Source organism: Pteropus vampyrus, unplaced genomic scaffold, assembly GCF_000151845.1.
Source record: "Pteropus vampyrus isolate Shadow unplaced genomic scaffold, Pvam_2.0 Scaffold23, whole genome shotgun sequence".
NCBI classification, from domain to species: domain Eukaryota; kingdom Metazoa; phylum Chordata; class Mammalia; order Chiroptera; family Pteropodidae; genus Pteropus; species Pteropus vampyrus.
In genome coordinates, this window is record NW_011888804.1 from 4,307,114 (window position 1) to 4,320,199 (window position 13,086).

Consider the following 13,086-nt stretch of genomic DNA (forward strand, 5'->3'; position numbering starts at 1 on the left):
AGAAACAGCCTGATCGGGGGAGCTGGGGTTTTAAGATGGGGGAGAGAAACTGGTCGGGAGTCTGGTGTGGTGGGTATTCCATCCCGGCGCCCGGGTCCCCGAGGAGCTGTGGTCCCGGGGGGACACGGTCGGGTGGGGGCGGCCAAGAGGCTGCATCTGGTGGCAGCTACGCCAGAACTCAGAGGAAGAATGAAATAACAGAGCCTGGGAGACAGGCCCACCGAGACACCCCAGATGCAGCCTCTCTGACGGCAGCCATCGGCTCTCTGCTTCCTTGGTCACACAGAGCCTACAGACGTTTCCATTCACTCCAGGAACGGCTGAGAATTCCCTCGACCTCCCTCCGATATCGCCCCTTCAAATAAAAAAAAAAAAAGGTTTTTCAATCTAAGAGGTGAGGTGGCTCAGCAGTTAAGACTGGAAGCTCTGAACCTGAGTCACTTTGGTTCAAATCTCTGCTCCGCCACTTACGAGCTGTGTGATCTTGGGCAAGCTGCTTAACCTCTCTGAGCCTTGGTTTCGTAAAACACAGGCAGCGGCAAAGAACAGATGGGAGGATTCAATAAATTAACTAACACCCGCAACACCGCCTGGCACATCCCAAGTCTCACCGAGTGCTGGCTGCGGTTACTGCGACGTATGCCCTTGAGTTCCCATTATCACCTCGAAGAGCAGGAACCGTTGTAGGTTATTTGAAGTTTGAGCACAACGTGTGGTTCTCCAGAAATAGCAGAATTACCTCGCCTAGTTCCAGTCCCCTCGGGCTAACGTGAAATCAGGCTGTGTTCCGGGGCGCCCACTGCCTTGGTGGTGGGAACGTGGTGGCCTCAAACTGTCGTCGGCAACGCGGACAGTGATTCCGGGCTGAAATGGCCTTGGGTAATTTGGAGTAATTGCATTTCGTTAAGAGCCTAATGAGAGTTTGTTATACTTGAGGCACCCACAGCGCGGGGTGGGGTGGGGGTGGGGTGTGAGAAGGCACAGCCCAGGGCCTCCAGGGACTTCGGGCGTGTGCAGGTAGAGACGCGGTGCTGCAGTGCACGGAAGGTTCCAGGCACAAGAGGTCCATCAGCAGCTCCCTCCCCGCTCTCTGTGCTACACCTGACTCCCCTGAGAGCCACGCCACCTTCTCCCCAGAGAGAGTGTTCTCAACCTTGGCTCCAGGCTCGGCGCACCAACCCAAACAGCCCCGGAACCCCGTTTGTCTCCAGATGCCCAGCATCCGGGCAGAGCTGGGCGTCCCGGCAGGGCGAGTGGACACTCAGACATTCCTGGCCCCTCGCGTCTCTCCAAATCCTGTGTCTGCGCCTTGTTTTCCTCCCTTGCATTCCAGGGCCTTCTTCTTATGGGTTATAAATGTCCTGGCTTCTACATAACCTCAACCTATTCGTGACACAGACGTTCTCCTCCCATTTTACCGAAGGCAGGTGCTGGCCAACGTCTGCGGGCAGGCCGACTTCCTTCCTACTTCCTCTTTCAGCTTCTGGACATTCTGTCCCCGGGCCTCCGTATCTCCGCCCTGGCCTCGGAAGGGCTCCCTTCATCAGGCCCTGCTCTCCTCGCCCCAGCTGCAGCCAGGTGCCCTCCCTGTGCCCTGCACACCTGCTTGTGTGCCAGTCTCCTGGCTCATCCGCGAACCTCGAAGGGAAGGCCTCTATCCTTGCTACCCTCAGAGCAATGCTCAGGACAGTGTGCTCAGTAAATGTTTGTAGCGTAAACTTGTGTCTCCTTCACTGCGGGTCTCGAAGACATGTCTCCAGACGGGCGGGGACGTTTTGGTTGGTCCTGGCTGCAGACGGAGGGCTGGTTTGGATATCTTGCCATGGTTCATTCAGACGCTGCATTCGCACTAGGAAGACGGCAAGGAAACGAGCATGTCTCACCTTCGACTGTCTGTACGCACGGGACACCCCGCCACTCGGGTCTGAGACACGGAGAGGAGGAGACCCTGCTCCCAACACATGTGACTCTTGTGGGATGGAAACAGGCACCTCTGCCACCAGGACACGATAAACCACCACATGTCTCAGGTGCGCCGCTGCAGAAGTCTCTGAGGGGGCTTGGCAAAGAGAATGCCACACAAGAGGCAACCCCCCAGCTCCTTGGGGCCACTTCCGGTTCTCATCCGATGGGCCAGGGCTGGTTATTTCTGCTTCTCTTCCCATCCCGTTCTTTGTGCTTTGGGGCTCCTTGGCCCGCTGGTTTCTATTCAGGGTCAGCAAGGCGGACTGGAGGGCGGGAGGAGCGGGTGGGGGCGTTTCTTCGCCCGCTCCCTCCCTCCAGGACTGCAGCTCCTGCCCGTGTTCCCCCCTTGGCAGCTCCAGCTCTCACCTTTCTCTCGAGCATTTCTTTCGCCTAAGGTGGCAACAGCTCCCGCTGGCACAGGTCCCCGGGGGCTTTGCCATCTCTGGCAAGTCCCCGAGTCCCACTTACTCCTCCATAAATCTCTCTTCATTTGAACCATCTGGGGGTGGGTTCTGTTTCCTGACCCAGATGGCTGCCCGAAGTCTCTGCCTTGACCCAGGGCAGATGGACTTCCCACTTTGGACAGCAGGCCTGGCGCCCTGGCCCTGTTCAGGCCGACCAGGATTGCTGTGAGCAGCCAGCTGGGGTCCAGGGCCACCCCCCAGCATCTGGTTCTCTTGCTCGGCTGTCCCGGAATCACACCTCCTTCATCTCCTGTGACCTGAGCCACCAACTAAGGGCACTGCAGCACTAGCTTCAGCCGCCTCTTCTACCTTCCCGGGGAAGGAAGTCTGCGAGGGAGGAGGGTGAACGGCAGTGCCAGCTACACTGTGACCAGGCTTGGCAGCCATCTTTCCAGAACAGGGCAGGCGCTGGAGGGCTGCCAGCACGGAGCTGGGCCTGACCTTTCTGCAGGTCTCCCTGGAGACAGGCCTCCTCCTCCCGGTAACAAGGGCCCACTCCACGCCCTTGGCAGGACTCTTGTCCCCAGGGGCCATGGCTGCGGGCAGAGCCGAGGATGGGCCTCCCGTCTTCCGAAGTCCAGGGCTCTCTCTTGGCCCTTTCTTCTGTGTCTTGCAGAGTGGGAGGGCTGCTTTTCTCGGCAGACGTCAAATCTCCCTGAGCGTGGTCACCGCCAATCTGTCCCAAGCCATCTGTGCCCCCACTGCCTGGAGAAAGCGTGACCTAAGCTCGCCAAGAATGAGCACGTGTGCCCAGGACCACAGGGGCCGAGCAAAGGGAATGGGAGCACCAGGCCCGGCCGGAAATGCTGGGAGGAGAGTCTGCCACTGCAGGATGTTTCGTGTCTCCCTGTGGGTGACATCCTGTCCCCACACTCCCGGAGTCCTGTAGGCCAGTTCTTGGCAAACCCTGCAGCTGCTTCTGGCCTCCACAGGGGAGGGGCTGGGCAGGACGTGGTCCCTACCATAAGTGGGACTCTTTGCACAATATGGGGTGACTCTCATCATGAGCCCCCACTCAACATCCTGCTCCATTCCAAGCTGTGGTCCTGTGGAGCTGAGGATATTTGTAAAAGAAACGCCCAGACCTTATTTCCAGGCTGTCATGTCTAAAATCTTTCAGAAGCACAGATGTCTCTGCCATTCAGTCATTCGTAAATGCTGTCATTTACTCAGCCCAATCCAACACAGCTCAACATCTCCGGAGGACTCATTAGGGAACATGAAGGGACACGTCATCTCTGACCTCTGAGAGAGATAAAAGAGCTGTTGGGACAGGAAAAGAGGGCCAGCTCCAGGCAGCCAGGGTCAAAGCCATGTGGCAATGAGGAGGCGTGGCCTGGTAATGGCCTCGGGATCCATGGGGAGGCACAAAGCGACCACCTTACCTTTCCTTGGTGCTTGCACTGACCATTTGATAAATCAGCAAGGGGGACATTCGGACCCCAGCCCTCCTCAGTGCCCTGGAGCCCCGTCTCCCCGCGCCCTGATCTAACAGGGGCTGGGTAGGCCATAGCGCACTCAGACAGCAGACAGGTGGGTACATCATGGCACTGCGACACCAGGTCATGAGGGATGTGGACCTGCTCATCTGAAGAAGGTGGCTTGTCCTGATCCCGGGTTCCCAGCCTATAAATGTGTTGGCTGAGCCCAAGTCCCTGCCTTGAAAATCCAAGGCTCAGGATTCAAACACGTTTTCTTTTACCCCCTGGGCCCTGATGACAGGAATTAGGTAAAACCCACAGTTGAAACGTGGGTGTGAGTACACACGCCTAACACACACGCCTGAACAGAAAAGTGAGGACAAACCTCAAGTCCCGAATTTGCTCCCAGTTAGCATTTCAGGAGACCAAGACCCACCGAGACCCAGCTTCGAACCACAGCATCTCCGGCCCACAGGGCCCGGGGCACTCGGCTGCTTCTGCCGGGGCCATGGCCTGTGTGCCGCCCTTTACACACTCCACGTGCGTGAGCTTCACGAGTGTGGCAAGGGACAGCGCTATTACTTCTTGCTGTGCGGACGAGTAACCTGAGGTTTGGGGACACGAAGTCCCTCGTCCATGGTCGCACAGCTGGAAAGAGGGAGCTTTGACGCCACAGGCCACGCGGCTGACCACTGTGCAGCAAAGCCTATCCAGGACGCGGGCCGCCCGGAGATGACCCGGACCGCGGATTCCTGGTTTCCGCGGGCCGATGTCCCCTCTGCCCTGGCCGCACCTCCACAGGGCCCCCACTCCCTCCTCGCTCTCAGCGACGCAGACGTGAGTGCTGCACGTGCACACGGATGACCTGACGGCCACCGCCGTTTCCCGTGCGTTTGACACGGCCAAGCGCGGCCTCGAGCCGCTCTGTCTGGTTCGCTTGTCACCACAGGTCTGGCTTTGGTTGAATGGGCCAGGCAAAGGCTGTCGGTGAGAGAGGCCTGAAGGGAGCCCCTCTGAAATGCCCAGCGTCACCCCCAGCGGGGTGGGCCGGGGGCCGTGCGCCCACATCTCTCTCTGTGCCTTTCCCCGGGGGCCGTGAGAAAGGTGACACTAACTGGCGCGGCCACATCACCAGAGCTGCGCCCGCTTACCGCCAGGAGAGCAGCTCTGACTGCCAGCGCCAGCCGCCATCCCGTCTCCCCGCTGCCGGCTCCCCCCAAGTGTTTATTTAAGCCGACACATTGCTCTGCTAATTGGATAACGTTCCATGTGAAAATAGACCTTTTAAAACAACAGCAGCCCAGGCAAATAAAAACAGCTGTAACTGCAAAAGTACAAAGGGGCGGCGGGCTTGGGGGGGAGCATTAAAGGCGCACACGTGGGAAAAAGCTAACGTTCTGGTGTCCGGGCTTTGCTTTCTCTCCCTCCGTGTCGCCCTTCCCCTCCTCCGCCATGACCAGCCTCGTCTGGGTGGAGAGAGAGGAGCCTGTGGCTTCTAAAAGGAATCCCTGTGGCTACTGGTGGCCTCTCGGTCAGCGGGGATGGCCACACAGGCTGGGGAACCCCAGGTCGCCCGCCCGGTAGAATGCTGCTGCCTTTGAGGCAAAAGCTGTGCCGTGGGGTGGGAGGGTTGGAAGGGGGCAGTGTGTGCCCGTGGGGGCTGCTGAAGGAATGTCCACTCCTTCTGAGGGCTGGGAGGAGCTGCCATCATCCTGGGCTTGTTCCCAAGAGATGTTTTAGGGAACGACCTTCTGGTCGTCTTCCAAAATGCTGTTAGCTTGGTGAGTGCTTTTCTTTGGTGAGGCGTCGGGGCTGGGTGAGAGGTGATGGGTGTGGGGGAACTGGAGGGGGCTGGCCCCCATTTTAAGTGGATAGATGGATGAAAGGAAAGAGAAAGTCCTGAGTCAGACAGACACAGGTGGTTTCCCACCTCCGCTCAGCACTGGCTGTATGACCCTGGGCAAGAACTTAATCCCTTTGAACCTCAGTCTTCCCATGTGTCATATGGCTTCCTACCCCCTATTCTCCTAGTGTCCCCAAGGGTTAGAAATGACCTACACAAATGCCCAGCACTGTCCCTGGCAAAGATGGCCTTTCAGAAGTTGGTATTTCTTATCAACACCAAGATGCTGCCCTTCCAGAAATATCATCAGGGCCCAGAGGACCACGTGGCACCTGAGACACTATGGACAGCCACGCACCTGGGAATCGCACTGCATTCTGGGTGCGTGTGAGTCCCTGACTTCCTGTCTGCCCTCGTCAACCCTCGTCCATCCTCCACTTCTCTCCAGCACGTGGGCGAAGGATCGTCACACCTGGAGGTCGAGATAGTATCGCCACTTTCGGAGGGAATGACATCTATTGCTCGGGACATCGGGGGCTGATGAAATGTCCGAGGCTGGGAGAAAATGCGAGCTCGTGGAGGCTGTGACGAGGGCGGACGGCCAGGACCCACCCCCCGTTTAGCATCGCCGCTGCAGAGGCAGGTGTGGGCAGCAGCGGCACAGAGGGAACTCAGCAACTGCCTGCAGCACCGGGGAGGGAGTTACGCGCATCTCCTGCCCGACCCCCAGGGCGGCTGCAGGCTGGGCAGCGGCCATGTGCCTGCAGTGTGCGTATCACGTACGGAGCCGGTGCAGAGGGCCGCAGGAGCCTCTGGCTACTGTCATCAGTTGCCTGGTTACTCCGAGCTCCACCAACGACACCCTCTCGGAGCCTCTTCCCAGTTGTGAGGTGTGCTTGACAGCAGGGGCTTGCGAGATAGCGGGCTTCCTGCAGATGCGCGGGGTGGGACGTGGGGGTCACGGAGGAAGGCCGGGGACTCAGAATCCCCGAGGGCAGGGCACACGCAGATGGCACCTGCCTGAGGCCAAGCGGAGACGGTGCTGCTGGGGGACTGGGGGACTGACCGGGGCTGAGTTCTCTCCTCTGCCAGCCGGTGAAGCCAGGAGCGAGCGCTGCACTGGGAGCCAACATACCCGGCTCAAGCCCTGGCACGGCCCTGCCCGGAAATCACGGGCTCCTCCCCCTGCTCTCCAGACTCAAGGCCTCCGACCAGCCTGTGCTCCCTCCCTGCCTCTCTCCTCGCATGCCTGCCCCCTCCCTCCATCTTTTCTTCCCCTTCCCCCTCCCCCCAGACTGGAGACAGCCTGGAGGCCCCCCGGGAGGGCACCAAGACTGGCAATGGCAGAACAGTTCTCGTGAGGGGGGCGAGCGGGTCGGGGTGCCGTTGAGCCCCGGGGAGGTTTCTAAGGGGTCCTTCCCCAGAGCGCTCACAAAGGAGGAGAGTCGCTCAGGGAAGCTTGTTTGCCCTGCGAGCTGAGGATCACAAAGGCGCCTCTGCCAGCCCTGGGGGTCCCACGCACTCCTTCTGCGGAGGTAAAAAAAGACCCGCAGGGTTTTACGCAGTGTCTTCTGGCAGCATCGCTCACCCTCTTGTAACTCACGCCCACCCTCGAGCGAACTAGATATTTACAATATTCACAGCGCCATTCAGCAGGATGCGGAGCGCACGGCTCTGTGGGTCAGTGGAGAGCGCTGAATGTTCCACTCGGAAGACAATAAGTTCTTCAGACAGACGGGGAGAAGGGGAGGGAGAAGCCATGCAGCTTCCCCGGGAGGCGAAAAGAGCAAAGGGAGCTTTGCAGGAGAGAGGTGCTCTCGGCGGGCACACAGGGCCCTCGGCCTGCCCCAATGCGGTGACAGGGAAGAGCCGCTGGGACGGCAGGGGACAGAAGCAGCTCTGGAGCCAGGTCGCTGCCTGTCGGAGGTGGCAAGAGCCAGTCTCGGAGGGGCTGTGGCCTGAGTTCTCGTCCTTGGTGCCCTTTCTCCTCCTGGAGCCGAGGCATGGGCAGAGGAGGGTGCAGCAGGCAGAGCCACCAGGAGCTGAGCTGGGAGTAACGCCCACCGCCTGGCACACAGGTCAGTCAGGCATCCGTGCTGCCCTGCCTCCCTGGGCGCCCGCTGCTGTTCTAATGACAACTACGTCCTGGTAGCGGGGTGTGTGGGACTTCGGGGCTGGGAGCCTGTGATGGGCCGGACCCTCCAGGCCCCACGAGTCCTGTTAACACCCTCACCACATCACCCTCGACTCTGGAGAGAGGCGCGGTGTGGAAAGATGGTTTCCAGCTCAAGAGTCACTGAGGCCTTTGCTCCCCGCTCCTTCCCCGAATCCCTTCTTTTCAGACTATCGCCATTGTCACCACTGTCACCACCATCCTCCTCATCACAGCTGACAGGCGGTGCTCACGGGGGCCAGGCTGTTCCATGACTGGCACTGCACCCAAACCTCGCCACCACTCGGTGAGAAAAATCCTATCACCATTTTATCCCGGGGGAAACTGAGGCACATGGAAAGTAAGTCACTCGCCCCAGATCACAGAGCACGATAAGTGGCGGTACTAGGACTCAAACTCGGGCAGCCTGGCTTCGCAGTCTGCGCTCGACCAGCTGGCGCCACACTGGCCCTTAATGAGACACGTTCCTTAGGGGCAGGAAGTGGATCCCCGCCCCCCCCTCTCTCTCAGTCACAGCCTCAGGCGAGAACCCTGAAGCAAAACGTGACGAAGGCTCTACACCCTCCCGGCCCAATGCCCTGGGAAGCCCAGCGCTCGGGGGCACACAGTGCAGGACACGCTGTCCCGGGTTGCCTTTCTGTCTGTGGATGGGCTGGCTGGCTCCGAAGGGACCTGGGCTGGTGGAAACGAGGGGGAAACAGCTCACTCGTGTGCCAGAACCGGTGCCAGAGTTTCCCATGCACCATCTGGCCTCACCCTGTGGGGGAGGACCCGTTATCATTCCCATTTGACAGACGAGGACACTGAGGCACGGGGCAGGGCCAGGAAAGCTGAGCTGCCAGCTGCTGTGGACGGCTGTCCCCCCGATTTCCGTCTGAGTCAACGTGGGGACCCCAAAGGCGCCTGCTATACCGGTGAGCATCAAGGCCGGGGGCCTGTTGCACGTAGGGGGTGCTGCCCGGCTGTCAGCACGGTAGCGAGGGAAAGGCTGCTGGCCGAGAAGAAAGAGGAACAGATGTCTGGACAGACGTGGCCACGTGTCAACAAAACAGGCACTCGAGCTCAAGATGCTGAGACAAAGGTGGCTGGCAAGGCTCCCCGAGGTCCGGGGGGTTGCCCTCTCTGCCTGTGCATGTTCCCAGGGCTCACAAAGGCCGCAGCTGTGTCCCAGAGATGTCACCTCCAGCTCCGCCCACTGGGCCTCTGGCAACACCGGCTTGCGGAAGGCCAAAAGGTGCAATCCCAACAAACACTCTGCTTTTCTGAAGGGCACGTCCTCAGATGTGGAGGGGGCCCAGCCATTGGTGGGACCTGCCTGTCGCTTTACTGTACCCTTGAGGGAAGATGAGGCCCAGAGAGGAAAGAGGCTGCCTGAGGACACAGGCTCATGGAGGGAGCCCATGGCGATGCATGACAGCATCACTACCACCTTCCCGGGGATTCTGACCTGGGGCCATGAGGGTGGCGACCACGGACAAAGCCAGAACCCCTATCCCGCAGCCTCTGCCCCCATGTCTGCTGCTGGGCCGGGCGAGGACCCAGTCAGGACCCAGTCGGTACCCAGTCGGTAAGAATGAAGCCCCTGGTTCAGAGAGGCTGCCCTCGCCTGCCACCAGCACAAAAAAGCAGCCCCAGCCACCAGCAGGTAGGATGAAGCGAAAGACGTGTCCCCGTGGGTTCCGATTTGGATACCTCGGAGTCTCCTTTTGAAGCTCTGTCCCCCAAACCCCCTCTGTACACCCTCTCTCATGCAGCCCACTCTGGGGGTGGCAGGGGGCGGGTCCATGACAGACAGAGCTGTTTCCTGTCTGACGTGGGAGGCCTGAGAAACTCATCTACTAGCCTGCTTTGTGTCCCAGGTCCCTGTGTATGTGACATGGGGGAAGGAGGAGGTCACAGAATTGTCCCTTCCTGCAAACTCAACACCCAGGGTCTTTTCTTTCAAGGATGTTGTGCATATCAGAGGATCAGGGAGACGAGAGAGAGAGAGAGAGAGAGAGAGAGAGAGAGAGAGAGAGAGAGAAAGAGAGGGAGAGAACACCCACATTTGTAAGGAGCTCTGCTGCTTCTCCTACAGAGGACCCAAGAAGGAGGTCGCCGGGCAGGGGCCTGCGCTCACCTTCGCGTCCTGCTTGCTGAGGAAGTCCACGAAGCCGAAGCCCCTGTGTGTGCCTGTCCCGGCCATCTTCTTTGGCAAGCGGACGGTCTTCAGCTCCCCGAAGGTGCTAAGAACAAAAAGCAAACACAAGGGTGTTTCGGGATCGAGGCCCACAAAAGGGCCGGGGGGAGGGCGGGGGGTACAGGACTGACGCCCACACGCTCACTCTTTCCCACCAGGACAGGGATGCGCAGCAGGGGCGCGTGCACACACTCGTGTCGGCTCCGGATGGCCAGCGCCTGCTTGGGGGCGTGAGCGGCCTTCTCCTTCAGGCCCTGGCTGCACGCTGGGCGCGGAGGGGATGCTCGTGTTGGAGACGCTGATGGAGAATTTCCAGTTCCTCTCTGACTGGCTGGCACACTCGTCCTCCTCCAGCCCGTGGGGGTCAGTGTTATTTGGCAGGGTGTCCAGTCTTGTACGCGTGTGGCCAGGCGGGAAAGGCGCGGGGCTGCTGGTGTGTGCCAGCCGGGGCTCCGGACTCGGGATCGGCGGGGTCCCCCGACCTGAATCCACCCCCACGGTGGAGCACTGTGCTGAACCAGCAGGACGGGCCCCTCTCCTGGGCCCAGACCTGGGGCTCAGGCTGGATCATCATCAGTGCTCTAATGACACACACGACTCCCTCTAAGCCCCTCTTCCCCTCCTTCTGGGCTTCCTCTGCCAAGCCAAAGTCAGGCAAAGCTCTGGAGAAGGAAATGGCTCGGCTCCGCCTGACAGGGATCAAACAGGTAAACACAGCTCAGACCCCCACCCGCCTCCTCCCGGATAAACCTCAGGGAGATTCTCGGACAAAAGGACCGGGCCTCGCTTGCCTCCCCGCCTCGTGCCCGTGCCCCCCACCTCACCCTAGCGTCCATTTATCACATACACGCGTGCAAATTGCTACCGATAAATATTTAATGTGCACGGCATCCGAAGAGAGGTGTTAGTTTATTTGAAAATCTACACATACTCGCGGGCGCCTGGGCACACACACGTACACATGATGGTCTAGGATGCTTCAGGGCCAAAGACTGATTGGGTAAAAAACACAGTAAAGGCCGTAAGCTCTCGTGAAATGATATAAGCTAAATCCGAGGCGTTAACCTGCAGCCCTGCCAGCATGACCAGGCATCTGCCAGCCCAATTTCTGAAGGCAGGACGGTGTGTAAATGCGGCATTATGAGTCCTCAAAATGAATCTGCACGTCTGCACGGAGCTCTCCCCGGCAGCTCCGCTCCCCCCTCCCGGCGCCTCTCTGAGCAGGTGACAGAAACTGGGCTGCTGGTGACAAGGCCAGCCTCCCAGGGAGGGGAGGGGCTGGACAGGATGGGCGGTGGAGCCCTGTCAGTCTTCCTGGCAGATGTGGAGGGGGCCGGTTGGGGCCCAGACGCCGGGCAGGTGGGGACATTCAAGAAGGTGAGGTGGAAAGCTGAGGTGTCAAGCCTGCAAACCCTGCTTTATTCTGCCACCTAAAGGCCGACGGGTCCCACGACAGACACGCCGCCTCTCTTCCTCCACGGAAGTCCCCGTGCCTCTGCCAGGGCTGGCCTTGCCCAGAGAGGGCAGGGATGGTTGAGTTTCCTTGTAGGCACCTTCAGATAAATGGTCCCTTGGCTCCGAGTGCTTCAGAGAGCCACAGGGACGGCAGGGATGGTGCATCTGAAGGCCGGGAGGACTGGGGTCCGCAAGCATTCAGATCCGGTGGGAAGGCTGACAGGCACAGGGAGCCTTGGTGAGACCTCCTGCGTGCCCAGGCCACGCTAGGTACTGTAGGTACACGGTCGCAGACAGCCTACGGGTGTGCTGGCCTCTCTGCCTGCTCTCCGCCCCTGCCCCAGCCTCCAGGTTCTTTCAGGCTTCGGCTTCACCACTGCCTGCCCTGGGCAGCCTGTGCCGATTACTGCCCTCGGCTGGGCTGGATGCCCTACCGGCAATCAGGGCTCACTGTGATGGAGATGCCTGTGTAGCTCTCTGCCTTCCACTGGGGCTGAAACTCAGCTCTGTGATAGTAAAAACCATGACTGTTTGTTCGTCATGGGAACTGCAGCAAGGAGCCCAGTGCCTGGATCAGAGTGGACGCCTGACAGTATTTCTGGACTGAATCGACAAGCCAACGGTAGCCCTGAAGGTACACACGATCACTGGTACGTTCCACCTATAGAGAGGGCTGTGATGAGGGAGACGGGAAACGGGCCGTGGGTGCATACGAACAGCACAGATGTTAATTGTGAGCCTTACCATCCCCAGTTTACGGATGAAGAAACTGAGGCTCAGGGAGGTAGCAGTTCTTGCTAGTAAGTGGCAGGGCCAGAATGCGAATCCAGATGAGCCCGATGTTAAGCTCTCTCACCCCCACGCCCCACTCCAGGAATGGCGCATGTGGAGGTGGCTGGGAATGCGCCGCGTCATCTTCAGGGGTCCGGTGACTTGCCCAGGACAAAGGAGGCTGAGTCCTAGTTCCTTCTACCCACTCCGTGTGCAAACCTCCTGCCTCTGCCCACCGCGATTACAACTGTGTCGCTTGATGGTCTCAATGGCCTCTGCCTAGGTTTCTTCTCAGCCTGTCTAATTTCTAGTGAGCCAGTCTGTGTGTGTGCGAGCACGTGAGAGACAGAGAGAGAAGGCGAGCGAGGGAGAGAGTGAAGAGGGGGAGAAGGAGAGGGAGAGGGGGAGAGAGACGGAGAGGTGAATCCCTCCCCCTCGGCAGCGCTCTGCACGCTGTGGATGCTCCGTGCATGGCAAGCAGCTAAGGGTCCGGAGAAAGGCGAGGAAAATAATTAAAAGGTGGAGAAAAAAGCTGATGAGGAGAGGCTGAAGGAGATGTGCTAACGTGGCCCGGAGAAGTGGCATTCGAGAGCGCAGCATGGGGAACTGTCACAGAGGGGCGCCCTGGATCCACGAGGGGTCGCGGGCAAAGATCGGGGAGCTGGGATCCTGTCCTAGGCAGCCGGGGAGTCGTGGGGAGGTCACGGCCGCTGTCTGGGGTTTTCAGGCCGACACCTGCAGGGTGAATGAAATGCTGTGTCCCAACACCCTGGGCGCTTCCAAAATCTCGTTATGCTTCAGGAGATCAGGGAAAC

The 13,086-nt window shown here is 59.6% G+C and overlaps 1 protein-coding gene across 2 annotated transcripts in view; it reads right to left on the reverse strand.

Moving 5' to 3' along the window:
- RBM19 (RNA binding motif protein 19) overlaps nt 1-13,086 on the reverse strand; it is a 106,359-nt gene that overhangs the window by 2,469 nt on the left and 90,804 nt on the right. For both annotated transcript variants that reach the window (XM_023528245.1, XM_023528244.1), the window contains one exon: nt 9,986-10,091. In XM_023528245.1, the coding sequence (XP_023384013.1) occupies nt 9,986-10,091 (106 nt within the window). The remainder of the gene's footprint in view (nt 1-9,985; nt 10,092-13,086) is intronic.